Here is a 22,032-nt window from a genome sequence, read left to right on the forward strand (position 1 = left end):
TGAGCTTATTAATGTAGAAGACTCTGTAAAACTGAGAAAGCCGCGGAAGCTACTCACAACTCAAAGGTTTCATCAAAAAGGGGATTGAGGTCACAGCTTTTGTACTGGGTGCAGCGAGGCTCTATCTCTGGAAAGATGTGGTTTGGCTCCAGACACAGGCGCACGAAGGGATCACTGAGCCCTAAATTGAAACATGACGTTAACTTCTCCACATTTGGTCCAATTATGAACAACTCAATTTCCATCATATATTAACACAGAGTAGAGCTCTTCATTGCGAAGGACACAGGAAACCTGTGGTGGAACATAGTGGGGGCATCCTCATGCTGTGGGTCAAAGCTGATGGGATGTTAAATAGAGCTAAACATGGGGAAATTCTTGAAAACAAATGGTTGGAGGGCAAAAAAGATTTGAGTTCACCATCCAGCAGGAAGAAGACTACTGTAGATTATCCTGAATACAATTAGAAACACATCAAGTTTCATTTGAAAGACATGTTTTTAAAAGCATTTACTTCCACTATAACAATTATCTTTGACTTTGTGTTGGTTGATCTATTATACACATAAAGAAATTAATGCATAAATATATATAGGAAAATGTGAATCAGTCTGAAGTGATTGGAAGCCACTGAGTAGCTGGGATTGTTCTGGTTTACCGTTAGAGTCCATTGGTAAGAGGCTGACTGCATTCAGCACATCGACGCGCAGCCTTTGGTCAGATCTTCTGTAGGTTGTGAGGAGGGTGACTGCTCCATATTTTTCCCCATTGTACTGGCTCTGTAATACAGCCAAGACCGAACAAAACCAAAGAATCAAGACAGCCTCTCCCAGTAGTTCTAAGGAACACCCAGCATACTGTCTATACCCTCACCTGCTCCAATATTTTCCTTTTAAAGAACCTCTCTATAAGCTGGTGGCTGGTCAGCGAGTGGTGAGTGAGGTGCGCCTTCAGAGTCTGTCCAAGTTGAAGGAAATTAGAGAACGGGATGTAAGTTCAGTTCCATTCAGCTTATTCATATAGCGCCAATTCAAAACACATGTCATTTCAAGGCACTTTACAGTTCAACCAGATCATACAGTCAGATTTATTCAAAGTTTTCTATCTAAGGAAAACACTGGCAGAAATCGAAATCGAAATCGAGGTGATAAAAGAAACATTTTGCCAATTGAAATAAAACTATTTACACTTAAAATTAAAATTAAAACATTTGCATTGTCTTGTTTCAAGTGCATATTATCTAGATACCCTTTTAAGAGTAAAAATACTCATTCCATTGCAAACTTCTCATTTATCTACTTAAATGAAGGGTAAATACACTTAATTTAAGAAATGTTTACTTATTTTCAGTTTTTCCTGTGAACCAGTTGGACTGGACAAAATCAAAATCTAGATAAGTCATTTTTTCTTTTAAATAAGTGCATTTGTTCTTGAATTGAGAAGGTAAAAGAGACTTTTTGCCAATGGAACAATTTACACTTAAAATAAGAAAAGGCAATTTCATTGTCTGATTTCAAGTGCATTTTAGTTAGATATCTCATTTTAAGAGTAAAAATACTCATTCCATTGGCAAGTCATCTCATATACCTGCTCAAATTAAGGGCAAATGCACTTAATTTGAGAAATATTTACTTATTTCTAGATCCAGACTCATTGACTGGAAGGCAATCTGAAGGCTTGTAGTGACAGTGGAGAGGAAAAATCCCCTTTTGACAGCCTGTTCATTGCTATATGTAGACGTTCGTCTGAAAAGATGATTTCATGATGTAATACAGGAGACATCAGTTGTTGGTGTCCACATTCTCACCTTATATTCATCAGAGTGTAGAGTCTTCTCAGGAAGTCCGTTACCCTCTGCATGGAAACACTGTTCCAGGCACTAAAAACAGAGCACATCACAATAGGTTCTAGAGGTTAAAGCTTAAACACAAACTGCTCCAGTCTGTCACTAGGACCAATCTTTAGGCTACCAAGAAGGTTTATCAGTGTGTTAAAGAGGAGTTTTGACCATTCTTAAAGAACGGCATAATTGAGGTCAGACACTGATCCAGATCTTATTTTGCTCCTTTACTCTGATTCATCCCAACGAACAAGGCTCTGTGCAGAAAGTTCTCCTAGAGTTCTCCTCCATACCTATATGTACAGGTGTAACTTTCTGATGGACTGGTGTGGACATGTCCCTACCAATAATCTCTACTATTTTCCCACTTTCCACTCATTTACTTTAGCCAAAGGTAACAGAGGTTGGGTGCAGCTAACTGGGTTCATAGTGTTCTCAGACAGTGTTTCTTTTTTCCTCTCTCCTGCTGCTCCCGTGTCCCGCCTCTCGGTGTAACATCATCGGATCTGTTGCTTGGAGACATTTGATTTGCATTTGGAGAAGAGACGCAGCAGCACTCAGTGAATATTAACCAGCAGCTGCTTTGATGTATGTTTAGGTATACGTTAGGAGCAGGGACGTGCAGAGGGGGGGGCTAAGGGGGCTTGAGCACCTGCCCCTTTTGTTCCATGATCCCAATGTGCCCTTTTGGTCCTTTTTTTTTTTTTTTTTTTTTTTATCTTAATTTTTTTTTTATTTGACACATGTACTGAAATTATTATTATTATCTTTTTTTTGGCAAGAAAAATGTAACCCATGTTAAAATCTAGCATAAATAGGGATCTAACATAAATAGGGATAAGTAGTTGGTTAAAAGTCTGTAGACAGAAAATAACGTCGCTGTCCCTTTAAGAAACCAGCGTTACAGGTGCAGTGTCTGGGTGACGCTGCAGTACGCAGACCCGAAGGAGAGAGCAGAGGAGGAATCGGAGAAAAAAAAGAGCGGTGATTAATTAACAGTTAAAAGTTAATATTTTAGTAAACAAAACATAATTTACCTGGTCGGGAACTGACGAGGATTTTATGAGAACTAAGCCTTATCGGTTTAGTGAGTTTTGTGTTTATTTTTCTGTATTTTCATTGTGTTGTAATTTTTCTGTTGGTGGAGAGTTATTAACTGTTATTCAGTTAATATATGAAGTTTATGAAGAAGAATTTATTTGCATATTTTGAGTATTTAAAAAGAGTTTTATTGTGTTTTTGGCCTGTTACACAGGTCAGGTTTTTTGTTTGGATTGGAAGCTTGGTCGGAGCGAGGATTACCCCTTGCTCACACTGGCTCCGGTGCGGTTACCGAGCCGACGGAGACCGCAACTCCCGCACACCCCCTCTCACTGCCATGTGCGGCGTGCACATTCACAGACGGGATTCAAGATGGCGAGCCAGACCTAGAACTTCAATTCATCTTGTCCATTGAGGGAGGGACTTTCCCGCGTGTGGTAATCCCCTGCCAGAGCGGTAGGGATATCAGAAACTAGGTTGAACTGAACTAAAAAATAACTGGAGACTGATTGAATTATTAATTTTTTTTTGGACTGAATCAAACTGATTCTTTTCGTCGAACTGATATTTACATTTGGACTTGAACTTGAATTTAAAGTGCCATACTTTGATTTTCATATGTTTAATTTCTGAATGTGATTTGAGTAATTGTGGTCCACTTGATTTAACTGTGTTGAAGGTATTTTGCAACCTGTAAAAGAAAGGAAAAGAGTTAACTCAGGAAAAATTTAAATCTTAAAATAGGTGCAACCTATGAAAAAGATAGTGGTCTAATTAATCCAAATTAGTCTAATTAAAATAACCTAGGTGAACGAAAGAGTGATATATTCTTTTTTTTCCTTCTCCCTTTTCCTCCCCATTTATACTTACCTCATTATTAAGAATCCGCAGAGTATTTTTGGTTTCATGTATTGTATTTTATGTGTGTTTTGCATTCATTAAATTGCCGGCCATTTTCACTTAAGCAGCGGTCTCTGGTGCTATTATTTTGCTCCCCACTCCTTAGAGCCTAGAACTGGTCCAGTGGCGCAGTTAGTGGTGTGATACTGGTGCTACAAAAACAATACAATAAGCCCTCCGGTCACATTGTTACCTTTGACCTTTTGCCGGTGACGACGCACTTGCCTCTCGCACAGTCAGATAAGGCGGCTAACTGTGGAGCTAAAGGTAGCGAATATTCCACATTACACTGTGGCCGCTGCTCATTTGGCCCTAAGCAAGATCAACCATGATCGGACGGATGGCTATGTCTTCAGTCTGCACCGCCTCTCCAATGTCAACCTGAATAGAGATGTAATTGAAACCAAATGAGCCCCATGGATGATGCAGTATTGTTTGATCTAAAACACTGTTTGCTCTGTGCTTTTAGTCTTTTACATTGAAAATTATGTTTTTTAATTCACAAAAAACTGTTCTGTAATGATTACAGAACAGTTTTTTTGTGAATTAAAAAACATAATTTTTGGTGAAAATACTGGAGTAGGCTTCCTACTTGTCAGACAACGGAAAACTTTGAACGTTGTATAATTTCTCTACTTTAGCAAAGAGTAGCGGTTTAAACGGAGGAAAGTATAGGACGCGGCGCGCCTTTCTCTGAAGAACCACTGAGCGGAAGGAGACAGCCAGGTGAGGAAAAGCTGTTCTTATCTATCGATTCAGTATTTTTATCATACAGACATTAGGCTGTTGTTCTTGTGTTTCCCTTAGCTTTGATTGTATGTCTCACAATTTTGTCATTTATCATTGTTCATTAAACTCTGAAAGCTATGTGACTTTGTTAATATTCTGTCCTAAAATGCGATAAGATGTGCCCTTTTTTTTTTGAGCACCTGCCCCTTTAGTGGTCTATGCACGGCCCTGGTTAGGAGGCGGGATGATTAAAAAAATAAGAAAAATCTGTTCGTTAGACATACGGAGCTTTTCCAGCTATAAATGGCAACAGATTGTAAGTTTAAACAAGTTAGTATTATAACGCAAGAAGCTTGAGAAAACATAGTTTGTTCTTCTTTATTAGTTAAAACAGCTGGGCTTCTCAGATGACCATGACTCCCAGTTACAGGTTAAAATGTTTTCTTATTGAACAGGCAGACTCAGGCTGCAGAGCTTCTACATATCTTGAAATGTTGTTTCTGGCATCATTATATTAGTAAAGATGTTCATAAATCTTTTTAAACAGAGCGCAGAGAGAAGCAGGGAGAGCTGCAGATTTAAAAATTAAAAAGTTAAATAAATAAAAAAATTTAATTAGAAAATTATTCCAAATAAAAATCATTCACCCATTTTTTTTTTACATCTTTGTCATCACTTATTCTAAGTTTTGTTTAGATGATAAATCCAAAATTTTTATCATGACTAGAAACTTATGATAAGGATAAAACAGGGGTCACCTTACTTTTATTGGGAAGGAAGGAAGGAAGGAAGGAAGGAAGGAAGGAAGGAAGGATCAGCGTTAACTTATTCTTCATACATAATAATCATATATTTATTGTTATTTTAACTCCTTATTTTCTTTATGATATTGCCATTTTGAAATCTATAAATGTTTAAATACTCTGTGTGATTAAAATGAGGAAATGCTCAATAAATTATTAAAGAACAAGGGAAACAGACTCAATAAAAAAGTTCATCTGAGCACACTGGTGAGTTGTGCTGTTTTCAGAAGATGCTGTGGGCACCCCATCAGGCCCCTGAGGGCCCCTTAGTGCCCACGGGATAAAAGATATAAAAAATGCCCACCCCCACTCTGTTCATGCTAACCTGTATGCTGATATGTTCTGTTTACCTTCCAGCAAAAAAACAGACACGACAGTCTTGGACAGCGCTCCTAAAATCTGCTGTATCTTTATATTATTGTAATAATGCTCTGAACTTCCATATCAAAGCCTTTTTTGTAACATGTTTTTTCTCCCGCACTGTTTACATTTGATTACTACTGCACTTTATGGAATGGAAACGTTCTGAAAACAGTACAAGACGAAATGTCATTTTGTATACACTCAGTGTTTACAAAATGACATTAAAAATGGTCTAAGTCTAAATCTAAGTCTAAATATAAAACATGGCTAACAGGAATTTAGTCATTTGTTACCTTAAAACCTTAAATGAGATACAGTCGGACGAGTGGACCAACCTGCAGCGTATAGAGAAGCCTCTGGCAGAACACCATGAGTCCTTCTTGCTGTGAATGCTGGGTAGCAACCTGATAGAGGATTTTCACTGAGTTTTGCCACAACGGAGTCAGAAGGCTGGTCAGAAAGAAAATAAAAATGAGGCATCATTTAATATTTAAAGCAATAGAAGAGATTTTTCTCATTTGGCAGTGAGGAGCACCTGTTAAAGTTCTCTTGAACCAGGTTTTCATTCATGTATTGAAGCTCCTGTTCAAGGTAGCGCATCAGAGGGGCTGCAGCCTGAAAGCAGAGCAGAGAGGGATGATGAAGGGAGAACAGAAGCTGTTTGCATCCAGGGTTAGCGTTAGATAAGATAAGCAAAGTGAGGTCATGAGGAACACTCACATCCTCTGTAGACTTGGAGGGAATCCTCCGCCTGGTCGACATGCTTCTGACCAGAGTCTCAATGTCTGTGTTCAGCTGAGATCAAACACAGAACTTTATCAACATGTTTTCAACATTTCAAGAAACAAAGGATAAAAACAAGCCAGCTTGTCTGCAAAAGTATTGGCACCCCTCTTAGTTTTCACGTTTTTACTAATTAAACCACAAACTATGTTTGTATTCAACCCTTTGAAGTCAATATTTTATTAAACTGGACTTTGACTAGACCATCTTAACTCACCGTGCTGCAAGTTGAATCTCTGCCACAATAAAATCTTAAACAGTAAACAGATTTTTTCAGCTTTTATTATCATTACACTGTCACAGGTACAGAGCAATAAAAATTAACTCTCTGCATTTAACCCATCCCATTGGGGAGCAGTGTGGGGTTAAGGGTCTTTGCTCAGGGACCCAGAGTGGCAGTCAGTGGGAGTGGAGCTCAAACTCAGAACCTTAGGATTCTCTTTAATAGCTGAAGAAAAATACCTCCACAGCATGATGCTGCCAACACCTTGCATCACCTTAGAAACAAAATGCTCAGGGTGACATCTTTGACCTTCATCAAGTGGGGACCCTGTAACAACTTAAAAATGATTACCCTACAGCATGACGCTGCCACTACCTTGCTGTCTTGGGATAAGGTTCAATCAGGATGAAGCGCAAACAGATTTTAGGAGGATACGGCAAATAATTGGCTTCTGCTAAACCTGGGCAGTTTTCCTTTGACTTCAAAGGTACCAACAGCTTTTTGTTGGTTTATTTTAAAAAATACCCCCCAAATGACGCAGAAGTTGGTGTTTGTAAGTTGGCTTTAAGTTCAAGGGGTATGAATACTTTTGTTATACCTGTTTTCCAAGTGTGTCCAGTGCTGAACGAATCTCTTTGCAGAGGATGCTCTTGGCCTGCTGCAGCTGCGAATGCAGAGTGTTTTCAAACTGGCTTTGGCCGATGACGCTCTGAGTGCGAACCCGAAGCCCCTCCCAGTTGAGCTGAGTAGGAAGCCGGGTCAGGACCAAGCGTAAGTGCTCCAGGTCGTTCACTACAACACACAGCTGTGAACAAGAGAAAAAACAACAACTCAGAAACATGAAACTTGGCAGGATAGGTTTCTAAGTGAGCATGTGCCTACCATGTTGATGGCACTGCTGTGGTCCGAGTTCTCAGACAGAACCCGGACCCTCTCCTTCAGGAGATGACAGTAGTTCACTACAATCTTACACACATCCTGAAAACATAAACAGTTGCTCTTTAGTTGTAGCAATCGACCCAGTAGAAGAACAAAGTCGTGTTAGGAGATGCAGTCTGTACCTCGGTGAGTTTCACCATGAGCATGAAGGCCTCTTCAGGATCAGGCCAAGACAGCTGCTCCCACAGCTGGCAGATCGGCTGGATACACGCTACCAGGTCTACAGCAGAGGAGCTGTGCTTTATGGGGACGACACCAGTTTGCAGCGGCTGGAGCTGAGTGGACAATGGCTTTAGTTTTAGAGCTTTGTGGGGTTTGGCTAAAACATGGAGGCCACTATTGGATTCTATTGCTACAGTTGGAAACAGTGGCGGTTTTTGCATGAATGGCATCCTGAGTAAGGCCCTCCTTTAAAATATGAAGCTACTCTAGGAAGACATGGACGTGTTACCTGGTCCACCTGCACAGCCCTCTCCACCCGGTCCTGAGTGGTGGTGAACGCCTGGTTGAGCCAGTATGGCAGAGCATCCCTGAAACCCTCATGAAAGTCTGTCAGCTGGAGTAAGCCCCTGAAAATACAAGCAGGTTCTTCACCTTTCACATCACATGTTAAAAGTGTTTTCTGTGCATTCTGCTGACAGCATTCCATTTTATTGGTATCAATGTATTTTGTTTTAACTTATTGTATTTATCGAGCTATAGCCACCATAATAGCATCATTCCTAAAAAAAACTAAAAAGCCCCTAGTAATAAACTAAGAGTAAAAATCTGTTTTATGTTTCTTTTTTTCCTTCCCCTATACTCTGATACTACGGAAGCCCTGAAAGGCAAGTGAGAAAAAATTTAAATTAAAATTAAACATACAAACAAAATACTGCTGAAAGAAAAAATGAATCTTTGTTTAGATTTCTAAGTCTTTTTTTGTTCACCACTAACACAACTCAAAAGAAAAAGAAAAAAAAAATCAGTTTTTTTTGTCCCAGTTGCCTTTCAGGTCTTCCGTATTTCCCTGTATCCACTGCAACCAACTGAGAGGCTGGCCATCAACTGACCATTCAACAATGTGTGCTAACAGATTTCATATTTGCAAAAAAACATAAATAAACAATAATACAGACAAAAAAAGTACCATAGTTTGTGGATAACAAAATGTGCATGAGTTAATTATAGATCAGAGTATTTCTGCAAGGTACTGTAAATAGTTGTTTTACTGAAGCGTGCTTAATGATCACTAAGACTAAGCATTAATAAGCCAAAAAAAAAAAAAAAAAAATGAATCTAACAGCGGCTGGTAGGTTAGATAAAAAATAAATAAATACAACATATTAAAAACAGGCTGCAACAATTTCGGACCTTTTCTGCAGGAAGGCCTTGTCTTTGTGGATGGCCTGCAAGCTCAGATAGACTGGGAACAGGCTTTTGGCGAGGTTCAGCTCCATTTGGCCCTCCATAATGGCTAAGGTTTCTTTCACTTCCTTTGCAATCTATGGAGAGCAATAAACAAAAAAAACATCAATAAGAGGTGATTAATAAAGAGGGATTTCATGTTGAAGGTCATGAACCTATCAGTAGCAACTTACCAGGGTGTCAAATTTCTGATAGACAACAGTGAAAACATCGACCTGCACAGCACTACAGAGAGGATAACAGATTAAATTAAACACTTTACTCATATCGGGCTTAATCACAGAATACAAGTACAGGAGTCTATGTGGTTTATGGGGGTAAAAGTCCCTGTGTTTTTATAAAAGGCTACTTTGGCAGGAAATGTTCCGTTGCTGGTTTTACCTGACAAAAACTCTGTTCCACACATCCTTGTTGTGTTTTATGTCGTCCTGTACTTCTGCAATAAGCCTAGAGAGGGCGCTCCCGATCTCTGTCAGGTCCTGTATTGCAGCAGAATCATCCAATTAAATCACATCCCCACCCTAGTGTCTCTGATTACATTAGGGGTAGCATAAATTGGACTCCATAGACACAAGCATGCTATTATTAATCAGAATAAAATACATTGTAAAGGAAAACATTTTATTTGCAAAAAAGGAGAGTGTTATTTCACCTCTTCCTCTCAGTTGGGATTAATTTGTGTTGGTTTATCACAGAACATTGAGTAGAGGTTCTGTGATATGGAGATTATGGTTTTAAACCATGAAATGTGGAAACATCTAGGGGGGTGAATACTTAAAAAATACAATATATGTGAAAAACTAAAAACTGAATATAAGTAAAAATTATCATCCTATCTACTTGCATAGAATGGTTATACTTATCATACAAGGCTGTATTACAACATAAATACATAAAAATAGTGCTGATAAAATCATTGTGATTATGATCTTTATCAATTAATCTTTGTAAATCATTGTGACTCTACCTTAGTCATTGGCTGGTGCAAGCCCTTTTTGATTGTAAACCACTCCTCGGTTCCTGTCTGATATAAAAGTTATATTTCAAGATGATGTGTTTACATAAAAGGAGAATGGTAATCTACAATTATAATTTCAAAGATGGCTCACCTGGATGGCATCATAGACACCATCATGAAGCTCAAAGTGGGCTGGATTCAGTTTCTGAAAAGCCTGAGTCTTACAGATCTGGACCAAGATCCTGGATTAATGACATGAAAAAAAAGCATATTATAAAATAACTACTCATAATTGAAGCACCTCTGTTTATTTTCTGACCATTACCTTAGTAATGTGTGTAATTTTGGAGTCGCACTGGGAGTAGGGGGGAAGATGTCTCTGTATTTGGAAACCAAACAGAGTCCGTACTGCAGGAAACCATGTAAAGAGTCTCCAAGTTCCTGTTTCTATTAACAAAAAACCAACACTTTACACAATAACCATCCGTGCTGAAATCTTAACTTCTAGTTTAATCTAAGTTTTCACAGAAAACAAAAGTTACTCATGCAGATAGTTTCAAATCAGCTTCAATTGATTTAAATGTTGTTCACACCATCGGGTTTTAATTTGTGTCTTGAAAAGGGAGAAACTGAGTCCAGGTAATTGAGATATTATGTGTCTCTGAAATGCATTCAAATGTCAGATGAGTTCAAATGTAACCACCAAGTCATATTGTTTGGTCCCTGGCGGTTAGTCGTGGGTGTATACCTGCTGGTAGGGCAGCTCCTGCTGATGCCAGTGGTACTCTATGCTGGTGAGCTGCTGGAACAGCACAGACGAGTCCACCTCTAAGCTCTGGTACAGTTTACTGTAAGCCACCCACTTCCTGGCAGCGGTAAACACAATCACAATAACACTTGTTTAGAACAGAGAGATGACAGAAAGCTCATATATATTGTTATGTCAACTAAGCTATGTGGTCGACAGTGTTGTCGAAAGTTCTTTTATAAAGATATGTTGGTGAAAGAATTGTGGTGTGGTATCTAAAATCTACCTATAAATAAGTGTATGGTCCACAGCTGCATGGTGCATTCTTTTTAATCCTCCCCACCAAGTGTGGTTTCGAGGGGTACTTATGAGTAGTCAGTGTGTTAGATGAAGAATCAGGGAGAAATTTCCACGTGGGAGGCAAGCTAACGGCTTTTCAGAACACGGAGGGATTCCCATCATCTGACGCAGCTAAAACAGAAAGGCTGTTTCACAATTCACAAGAATGCGAGTAGGGGCTTGTGTCCTCGCCAAGTATGATCTTGAGAAGAACACAGGAAAGCATGGAGAATGTGAGCATGCAGCATAAATATGAGTAAATTGGAACAGAAGCGTACTCGTGACGTCACCATATGCTGAGCTCGTCTGGAGTTGCATTTCACCTACTGTTATTAATAGTCTCTAGATAATAATAAATCTTACTTTGCTATTTAGTGGGGGGATAATAATTAACAAAGTAAGATAAACACAAATCAAATGAATATTTTGCCAAATAAAACTAAAAACTAGCCATCAGAGCCAGAGGTACTTCACACACGGATATGCAGAGAGAGGGCTGCTGCAGACAGGCTAATGTTAGGCCTGGCTAAGGTTAGCCTCGGAGGTCCGCTGGTTGCCACGGTCCTCCCAACATTGGACTTTTTTTTTAAATGACGTATTAAATCAGCCTCAAATTATCTTAAAACATACTTTTATAGAACAGCAGCAGCGAACAAGTGAAGTTTTGAATGGGATTCCTAGTAACAGAGCACCGCCTGTGTACGAGGGTCTGGGCAGCTCTGACAGAAATAATATTTGAAGCCAGGATGGTAATCTAGATGAACTGACTGCACTAATGATGTTTTCAGGTGGACTTTCTCACTTCAAAATAGATTCAAACTAGTTTTTACCCACTGATCACAGCACGTGCGTTTTTGCTGCTCTTGCTGCTTTAGGTGTGAATAGGGTGACCAGATGTCCTTTTTTTCCCGGACATGTCCCACTTTTCATACCTAAAAAAATGTCCGGGGGGAATTTTAAATTCATCCAGGATTTTGGTCGATTACAGTGCGGCAGAGTCGTGAGCTCCGGGGCTGGGGACAGAGCGACCGAACCTGACCCGGTGACGGTAGCCTGGACACTGGCGGCTCCGTGCTTCCCCCCGCCTGCCCGGTAAGGCGGGGAAACCCAAATCTGGTCTACATAGGTGTGAGCATCCTGCTCGAGCATTGGGGGGTAAATTCATTCATGTGTCAGGGTACGCGCACAGGGGGGAGGGACAAGCAGACGACCATGATTGACGTGTCAGGAACCAATCGTGTACAACGGACCGTCTTTTGTGATTGGTTGGGGTTATTCATTGATTTCACACTGTAGCTGGGACCATTTATTTTAGTTTCACTTCCAGACCTTCTATTTCACTGCTTGCTAAGCGGCTTTGGGGAGATCTTTAAGGTAAAAATGCGTTAGAAAAGATCTCCTACAGCACCTTTAATACTCTTAGCTCTGTGAGTGCTCCATTTGAAGCTGCTGCTTCCACAGTGCATGCTGGGATAGCTGTTAGACTGGAGAACGGACAAGTCTGTGCTGATGCATGACAATATGAAGATGTATCTACTTGTCTTTTAGGCTATTTATAGCCTAGGGCAGAAAGAGAGATCCTCTTAATGAGTTTTCAATTTCAGTTTTCCAAAATGCTCATCCTACAAAAAATGAAGGTATGACATCATTTATAATATTAAGATGATACATATAGGATGGATGAAAGGTTGGTTGTGCATTGAAAAATGCTTTGCCAGATATATGAAATGTGTGCTTGTGCCAGGAATAACTATTTTGTTTATTTAGTTTAAGAGCCTCCGTGTTATGAACAGGTTTCTTTTTATGTATCAGACAAATGCAGCAGTAAAGAGAAAAGATAAAGAGCAAACATGCATAATGGACCGCAGACCCAATATAAAAATAGTTTTATCACAATCATGTCCATAAATAACATTTCCAAAACCATACTTCATTTGCAAGTTAACCCTGACCCTTGTTTTCAGCTAGACCAAAGTTTACATGTTTGATCTGTAACCAGGCTAGTTGAACTTCTACAAATGAAGCAGGCAATCTGTTGATCTATTCATGCAAGAACTCTTTACATCCAGAAAAACAGATTCTGTCATTTAAACAGCTCTGATGTGACAGAGCCTTTAAACGATCCCAACTGCAGCAAACACTTGGTAAAATGTTGCCTGCTAGTAAGTACTTCAAACAAACCTTCTTTAACTAAAAAATTAACACTGTCCTTAAAGCAATAAACAAGAACTGTACTAAAGATAAAAAAAAATTAGGCATAAAAAACTGCTGTCCAGTTTGTCATGATGTACAGGCCTTCCTATAAGATCATGTGATGTAAAAGTCGTCAGCGTATGCAGAAGTTGAGGTTGAAACAGGGATCAGTTCTAATTCTCAGTGGTTGAACCTTAGAGGAGTGGAGAAAAGATGCTTTTTCTGTACAATTTTTCACTCATAGATTTTCCTGAGTTCACTCAAAGCATTTCAGAGCTGCAGAGGAGCGTAAGTAGGGATGGAGCCTAAAAATTTACTCAACCAGCCAGAGGGAAACGGGTAACAAGTCTGTAGGGTGGATTTAAAGGCCTGCATGATAGACATGATACCCTAAGATGTATCTTATATTTACCATTTTAATAAGATTTTAAATGATCTTTATCTTGTTTGAAAGCCCTTACATAGGTTTGTATTTCACTGGTGTAAATGAAATACACATAAATGGTCCTAGAGCCTAAGATTTGACATCCCTAAATCAGTGGCGATTGCCCCTTCCTTGTGGCCCAATTTTTGAAAAACACATAGTAAAGTGCCCTCTCAGGAGGCAATATGTGTCCTAAAGTGCCCTCAAGCGCCCTCTCGGGAGCCAAAACTCGTGCTAAAGTGCTGTCTCAGGAACCAAAACCGGTGCTGGAGTGCCCTCTTGGGAGCCAAAATGCATGCTACAGTGTCGTCTCAGGAGCAAAAACACATTCAAAGGTCCCCTCATTTGGCCTTTTGGGAGCCATAATACATGCTAAAGTGCAATCTAGGGAACTAAAATGCGTAATGGAGTGACCTCTCCAGAGCAAAAACTCATGCTACAATGTCCTCTCAGGAGCCACAACACATACTATAGTTCCCTCACGGGTGCCCAAATGCATGCTGCAGTGCCCTCTATAGTGATGAGGATGTGTTATATTGTATGTGTCATTTTTTTTCTTTCTTTCCTGCCCTTCAAAATGTCTGTGCATGTCCCTGATGTTGTAGCACAAGGTTGTAGGACCTAATTGGATCAAGAAGTTGACTTCTGGAATGTAAAAGGGGTATGGCCAGGAATTTTTCCTTCAGTCGACCATCCTTCTCTAATACTAAGACTAAGATTGTGTTGGTAAAGGTGGGAATATTTTCAATTTTTATTCTGATTTGACTTGAGCTCATGTAGACCAAATAAATCAAATTGGTCTCCATTTATAAGTCATTCATTCATGTTTATTACAAAGGTTTTGCAATTTGCTTTACTTTTACAATAGTCTATAAATGGAAAAGAATGTGCTTACGCCAGGTCTTGGAGAAAAGGTGAGAGGTCGTTCTGCGTAGCGTAGAGTTCAAGCAGGGTCTGGGCCTCACCACACAATGCCCCTTTCCATGGAGCAGAGCTCTGGGCAGGAAAAATGTAAAAGTGGGGTTAAAAAAGAAAAAAGAGCCAACAGCAGTCTTGAAAGAAAGTGTTAATTGCACCTGTTGCTTGGAGATGTAAGCTTGAACAAACTGCTGCAGAATCCCACAGTAGTTGGTGTAGGCGCTGCGACCTGCACTAAGAGTCCCGTCTCTCTGGAAGTAACACAAAAATACTTATAGTTCATGTTCTGATACACTGTACACATTAAAAAGTTACCAGAACTGAAATATTTTGACACTATCAGTTACCTTAAAAAAATTAAGTTGATAAATTTAAAATCACAAGTTATTAGAAGTTTCCTATTACTAAAGTTGTACTTCCTCATTTAGATTTCAGTTTAATAAGGATAATTATTTACTCCAATTATAAACATTCCACTAACTACTATTTAAGGGTTTTAGTTTTGTGAACTCAAATGTTTTTATTTGCTAAGAGTTTATGATTTCTGTTCGAATGTTTCTTTTTCCAAAAATGCAAAGGACACTAGGACTAGTACTACTACCTATTCAGATATGTATAGAGTGAATTCTGTTCCATTATTATTGGAGGTAAATATGTTTTGTAAATGGAAAAAAGAAAACTATAGATTCATCTGATTTTTATAAACTGATTTGTAAACTAATATGAAAAAAATGCAATCTGGAAATTAAACTTTGAAAGAGTTTTCAATTAAAAAAGCAGTTTGACAGTAAGTTTGCCTGTTTTGCATGTTTTTTTTACTTTTTATTTTAGGTCTCAATTTTAGGTTCAACTGCAACTGTTATGGTGTGTTCAGACCAGATGGGGATTGTGCGGCAAATAAGACTTCCTATGAAATCTGAGTGGGAAGGGAGCGGAAGCGGGCAGCGGTAAATCCCATGTGGTGAGGGCGTTAACTGCTCTGCTCGCACCTCCTGCAACTTGACAAAACTGAGGTGTTGTCAAACAGCAGCACCGCATGGAGAGAGCAGAGCAGTGATCGCTGAAGTTGAAAGGAGCTAAACTTTTCTATGACACTGTGACAAGGCAACGAATCAGGGACTGCTTATAGGGGACGCTTTTTTCACCTCGAATGGAATACAGAGGAAAATATTTTAAAAAACTGTTGTAACTGTTAAAAAAAAAAGGTAGAGAGTTTTGTGAGTGTGGTTTTTAGGTGGGTTTATAAAAAGATGTTTTAATTTAGTCCTAGAAGCACTGCTCGTTGTCCTCACTTACCTCCAGCAAAGACCCTAGTCTGTCACTGCCCATTGCCCAGCATCAGTGCATTCTGTGGGGGTAGATTTACATGGAAGTACAGCAGAGTCTGACCGTAATCCAGAGGAACAAAAGCAAACTCTTTTTTTTCTGTGCTTTTGGAGATTTTCCAAAACTTGATAGTCTCCCCAAGGTGATTCAAACGTTTATTTTATGGAAGACCATTTAGTAGCAGCCTGTTATGTTAAGTTTCATCTGTGCTTTTATTGTAAAATGCCAACAGCTATTGAGACTTTGACAGGAAATGCTATGGGGTTGCCAGGGATAAGGACAGCTCCAAAACAAAGGATCTGAGAGGCTGGTGATTTACACAGGAATAACAATAACTTCATATCAGGAAACAAGCACAGCAATTACATCTGCTGGGGTGGCGATGTCATTGGCTAAAATTAAAAAGGATTATATCTTAGGGTGACCATATTTTCATTTTGAAAAACCAGGACACCTTGGAGCGGGGGGGCGGCGGTGGGGGATCTCTGTTCCCATGCATAGGCCTAGGTAATCCTACAATAACATGATATTAACAGTTGATTTATTAAAAATGCTTTTCAGTAAAAGTCAACAGCAATAACTCCAATAACAAATGATAATTTTATTCAAAATGTATTTATTAAAAATGCTTAACAATTCCTGTAATGAATGAATAGCACAATGATAGAAATAATCTCTCATCTAAACATCCCTCACTTAACCAGTGAGATGCGTTCGCTGCGCGTCAGAAAGCTATGGTGCACTCAGGAGCATTGGAACATTTTAAACTTACAAGAATGAGGCATAAAACAGAACTGTATTTTACTGAACTGTATTGTATTTTTTTTTTGTTTGTTTATGCATCTCACTGGTCTGTGAACGCTGTGCTGTGTAGATGCGCGTTTGATTTTCCACTTAAGAGAAAGCTTTGCAAACTCCAAACTCACATCGGCTATCACGGTTTAGTGTTGTGTGTAAATAGCAAGAGACCACAACAAATAAATCAGCCGTACCATGGTCAAAATCTTTGGATTTAATGTTGTTCAAAAATCCGTACTTTTGTAAATTAATCTGCCAAATAACCACAACTTTTTTCCCACGAGAGGTATTTTTAAACGTTTTTATATCATTGATATAAGAACCTAAGCTCGTTTGAACATATTTTAATCCGTTTTCCTCGTCAATATGCAGTTCAACAGAGCGAGGCGCGCTCCCGCGACTGGGGATGCATATTTCGGCAGGCATGCACTTTTGGGCATAACACCTGGAGATTAGATGAATGGTAGGACAAGTTTTTTCTTTTAACAGTTCAAACATTTTTTTTGTATGTTGACATAATTTTTTTCTCAGTATATATGCAGCAGAATTATGTGCTATATTATTAGCTTGAGAATGGGTAGAAGATACTAATATAAATAAAATATTTTGTAGTGATTATCTGCATTGAGTATTCAAAAGGGATGTACAAATAATCATCAAAATGGGCTTGCACTGATGAGCATCAACCAAGAGGTCTCAAATAAAATCTCATTTGATGATACCATCAACGAATTTGCCATTAGGAAGTCCAGACGAGTCAAATTTTAATGCTGCACCAATTTTGAAGGTGAATAGAAATACCTGAAACAACTGATAGATAGAACTACAAGAACTTCAAACTTTTAATTTTGTAATGGTATTCATAAAAGCACTTTTGTTTGTAGAGGGTTAATCCTTTCTTTAATCACTAATCAATGTCAGAAATCGGGGTAAATATACCTGATATATTTTATTTAGAGGAAAATTTTGTTTATCCCATTTCTATTTATGTTCAAATGATTTAATTGAACTGGAACAGAAAATTTAATTTAATGTTTATCAATTACTTTTTTATGTAGTCCTTGGTTGAAGAATTTCTTAAATGTATTATTTTTTATTGTTATTTGGTAATTTCTGAAATTGATTTATTTAATATTTGTTTAATGTGTGTTAAATTTGTTAATTGTCTGAAATAAATTCATTCATTGATTCAATCCAGTTTTTTAGTTATACTTTACCTAAGTGTCCTTACAGATGGTTAAAAGTGTTTTTGCACAGTCCTAACTTTGAGTGTGTAATAAATTATTTACAATAATAAAAAAGAAAAGGTACTGAAACCTATTCTGGTATTTGTCTATGCATCACTCCATGCTAAGTTACAGTTTTTTCTGAATGCTTAAACACAACCTTGATTCTTATAGCACAATTTCTAAAACTATTAATACTTATAGCAAATCCACTCACTGAGTTCACAAAACTAAAAGAACAAACACTGCTTTGCACTCAATTTGCAATTTTGTAACACACACTTTGCACAACTGTAGGCACAATTCACCGCACAGCACTCTTTGTGAAACTGTAAACACAACACAATGAAGCACTAAACAGTTGCTGAAAACAGTACTGGTATTTCGCACGGCAAAAGTGAGGGGGGCGCAAAACTCAATCTCGCCTAGGGCAACCAAAGGGCTAAAACCGGCCCTGGCTACCATAACTATGCAGACGACACACAGCTTTACATCACCATGTCACCAGGTGACTATGAACCAATTCAAGCACTGAGGAAATGCTTAGAAGAAATCCATGCCTGGATGTGCCATAATTTTCTTCAACTGAATAAAAACAAAACTGAAGTAATAATCTTTGGACCAATAGAGGAGAGATCTAAAGTTAGCACACAGCTTCAGTCGCTTCGGCTTGTGACCACTGATCAGGCCCGAAATCTAGGTGTAGTGCTGGATTCAGACTTGAACCTCCAAAAGCATTTAAAGACAATTACAAGGTCGGCTTTCTATCACCTGAAGAACATTTCCAGGATTAAAGGACTAATGTCTCAGCATGATCTGGAAAAACTAATCCATGCGTTTATTTTTAGTCGCATTGATTACTGCAACGGTGTTTTCACAGGTCTGCCTAAAAAGTGGATCAGACAGCTGCAGCTGATCCAGAATGCTGCTGCCCGTGTCCTCACTAAGACTAAGAAAGTAGAGCACATCACCCCGGTTCTAAAGTCCTTACACTCGCTCCCTGTATCTCAGAGAATAGACTTTAAAATATTTCTGTTAGTCTATAAATCTCTGAATGGCTTAGCACCTAAATACATCACAGACTTGCTATCAGTGTATCAACCCTCCAGACCACTCAGGTCTTCTGGCTCCAGCGTGCTCTGCACACCTAGAACCAGAACTAAACATGGAGAAGCAGCATTTATTTCCTATGCTCCACTTATCTGGAACAAACTTCCAGAAAACTGTAAAAGTGCGGAAAGCCTGAGTTCCTTTAAATCAAGACTAAAAACACATTTTTTTTAGGATTGCCTTCGACTGTTCTAGTTAAGCAGTTCAACCAAAACATATTTTCTTTAGTCCAACTTTTTTTAATATTCTTTTTTGTTTCTTTCTGTTTTTATTTTATTTTATTATTTTTTTTTTCCTACTTGCTTTGATTCTGTTTTATCTTCCTGTATTTTAATCATGTAAAGCACTTTGCATTGTCTTTGTACTGAATTATGCTATACAAATAAATTTGCCTTGCCTTGTCTGAACGCACCATTATTGTAATAAGTATTACTCCACATTGCAGTGTATATTATTTTGAGAAAAATAAAAGTGCTTAAAAATATCCTCTTTGAATAGCATCAATTTAACCCAACAGTTACCTCGATTATGGAGGAACAAGCCACACCCATCGCCGGCTAGTCAGCCAAATGGATCTTATTCTCACAATCTGAACAAGAACGTTACTGTGGCTAAGTTGTTCAATGCTTAATTAATACACAAATAATTCAGATTAATCAAAAATGTTTCGTGAATGGTAAATGACCTTTACTTATATAGCGCATTTTCAAGTCAGGAGACTTGACCAAAGCGCTTTACACTACATTCAGTCATTTACCCATTCAAACACACACCTATGGTGGCAAGCTACATTGTAGCCACAGCTGCCCTGGGGCTCACTGACAGAAGCGAGGCTGCCATACACTGACACCACCGGGCCCTCAATCAAAATGTTTGATTTAAATGTTGTCAAAAACAATAAAATCTCTACACCAACTCAACTCATTTGAGTCTTATCTACTTAGTCTGATTAATTACTTTCAACATTCGAGTTGAGCTATAGCTTCTGGAAACATGGAGGTATACATGGCCCGACAAAAGTATTCATAGCCTCTGAACAGAAGAGTCAGCCGATAATTAAGAGCTTTATAGCCTACATAAAAAATAAAAAAAACACACAATGTGTGGTGCAAAGCTGTTATTGCACATTACACTGCATGGTGCAATGCAGTGAAGTAATCACCATGCAGTTCACATAGGAGGGATAGTGTAGATGTAATCTTAATCCTTTTATTGTCCCAAAATGGGAAAATTCACTCTCTTCACTCATTTAACCCATCCCCTTGGGAAGCAGTGGGCTCTCATTGTGTGACTCCCAGGGAGCAGTGTGCGGAAGGGTCTTGCTCAGGGACCCAGAGTGGAGGCAGTGAGGATGAAACAGGATACTTGCACCTTCTCAGAGCACAAGTGCACTGCTCTAACCCACTAGGCCAACATTCCCTAGATAGTTGGAGTTTATTAGATGGGAGAAATTTAAGGTGCATGCAACAAATGGTCTAGACAAAGTCCAGACCAAATCCTGTGACGTCTGTAGTATAATCTAAAGGGGCTTTTCTGCACTTTATATGACCAAGCTTCTGCAATTTTTTAGATGAACGGAAAGCATTTCAGTCTGTAGATGTGTAAGTTGGTAGAGATGCACTCTACAAACACAAATTTGTGTGAATGGGGTGAAACATAGTTTTGCATTCTCTAATTAACTTATCACCCTGTAGGGACAGAGTCAAAATGCACTCCAGATTTTTATGATTTAGTTGTTAAATTGTTTCACAGACACTTTTCCCTTTCACCTTACAATAATGTGCAATTTAATGCAGCTCTATTTATAAAAACACAGTTAAATATATTAAGGTTGGCAGAATAAGTTATTTAACCAAATGTATAAAAGTTTAAGGTGTAGAAATACTTTTGCAAGAGACTGTTTACAGTTCCAACAGAGGTTCAGGATGGCTTTTAGAGGAAATTCACTTACAGCTTTGTGGATGAACTTGAGGAAGAGGTGACACTGGCCGCGGTCAGGATACGTCTCCGTTCTGGGCTCCAAATTGTACCAGTTGTCCTCAGTGCAGTGGAGGTCCTGTCATTTTGTAAAATAGTTGGGTTTTAGACTAAACAGAACAGATATCAAGGCTAAAACAATAGGGAAAAAAAAATTTCTTGCCACCTGTAGCCTTAAGACAATATTTCCTAAAAAGTCATCCGTGCCTTTCTCCTTTTTGGCCTCCTTGATCATCCTAAGCAGGGAATCAATCAGAAAAGCAGGAACATTCATCAGTTTTAGTTATTTAAGCCATTAGATAAGATAGAAAGGAAGCTGGATACCTTCTTAAACTATTAAAGTTAGTTTTAATATCTTCCAGTTTCTGGGTGAGAGACACCTCCTCATCTTTGTCCCTGCAGCGGAAGAACAGAAAGTGAACCTTAAATAAAAGCAGCCAAAGTGAAGCTTTCTGTGCTCTTCTTACCACATTTCGAGGTGAAAACTAGCCCTTGTCAGATCGCCAAACTCCCTAAGAAGGTAACAAGAAAGATTAGTTAAAATATCTCTTAAGAGCCTCTTTAGAAGCTTGTCACAGATTTAAACTCACAGTACGAAGGTTTGGTTCCAAATGGGGTTTAAGGTCTGCTTTTTAATATCAGTTTGGTAGATTTTCTCATGGGATACGGTGCCCTTCACCACATATTTGCTGGGTTTAGCTTTTGAATGACTGCTCTTTTTCTCCTCCTCCTCTTCCAGTACCATCAGGAGGCAGTAAGGGTCACTAAAACCTATATAAAAAAAAACAAAAACAAACAAACAGTCAAATCTATTCTTTTAAATTGGCAAAAAATTTTCACTAGTTAACCCTCAAATTCAAATTTGATAAATGGTATTTAGCATCTTACAAATATATGAGGAAACTACAAGAAAACACAGACTATTTTGTTAATCCAGAAGCTTCCAAAGTCAGATGGACTATAAACTCAGCAGCAACTTTGCCATGC

At 38.6% G+C, this 22,032-nt stretch overlaps 1 protein-coding gene across 1 annotated transcript in view; it reads right to left on the reverse strand.

Moving 5' to 3' along the window:
• The window catches only part of unc13d (unc-13 homolog D (C. elegans)), a 35,972-nt gene that overhangs the window by 2,116 nt on the left and 11,824 nt on the right, over window positions 1-22,032 (reverse strand). The window contains exons 8-32 of the mRNA XM_038299297.1: window positions 21,636-21,816; window positions 21,513-21,557; window positions 21,370-21,441; window positions 21,212-21,281; window positions 21,020-21,124; window positions 14,767-14,859; window positions 14,586-14,686; window positions 10,735-10,852; window positions 10,312-10,433; window positions 10,138-10,228; window positions 9,996-10,052; window positions 9,410-9,507; window positions 9,202-9,253; window positions 8,975-9,105; window positions 8,073-8,190; window positions 7,744-7,896; window positions 7,565-7,660; window positions 7,281-7,487; window positions 6,397-6,471; window positions 6,212-6,291; window positions 6,012-6,126; window positions 1,808-1,879; window positions 874-957; window positions 659-779; window positions 58-181 (exon numbers count right to left, since the gene is read on the reverse strand). Of these exons, the coding sequence (XP_038155225.1) occupies window positions 58-181; window positions 659-779; window positions 874-957; window positions 1,808-1,879; window positions 6,012-6,126; window positions 6,212-6,291; window positions 6,397-6,471; window positions 7,281-7,487; window positions 7,565-7,660; window positions 7,744-7,896; window positions 8,073-8,190; window positions 8,975-9,105; window positions 9,202-9,253; window positions 9,410-9,507; window positions 9,996-10,052; window positions 10,138-10,228; window positions 10,312-10,433; window positions 10,735-10,852; window positions 14,586-14,686; window positions 14,767-14,859; window positions 21,020-21,124; window positions 21,212-21,281; window positions 21,370-21,441; window positions 21,513-21,557; window positions 21,636-21,816 (2,581 nt within the window). The remainder of the gene's footprint in view (window positions 1-57; window positions 182-658; window positions 780-873; window positions 958-1,807; window positions 1,880-6,011; window positions 6,127-6,211; window positions 6,292-6,396; window positions 6,472-7,280; window positions 7,488-7,564; window positions 7,661-7,743; window positions 7,897-8,072; window positions 8,191-8,974; window positions 9,106-9,201; window positions 9,254-9,409; window positions 9,508-9,995; window positions 10,053-10,137; window positions 10,229-10,311; window positions 10,434-10,734; window positions 10,853-14,585; window positions 14,687-14,766; window positions 14,860-21,019; window positions 21,125-21,211; window positions 21,282-21,369; window positions 21,442-21,512; window positions 21,558-21,635; window positions 21,817-22,032) is intronic.

This window comes from Cyprinodon tularosa, unplaced genomic scaffold (assembly GCF_016077235.1).
Source record: "Cyprinodon tularosa strain WSP-4 unplaced genomic scaffold, ASM1607723v1 ctg424, whole genome shotgun sequence".
In the NCBI taxonomy this organism is placed as follows: Eukaryota; Metazoa; Chordata; class Actinopteri; order Cyprinodontiformes; family Cyprinodontidae; genus Cyprinodon; species Cyprinodon tularosa.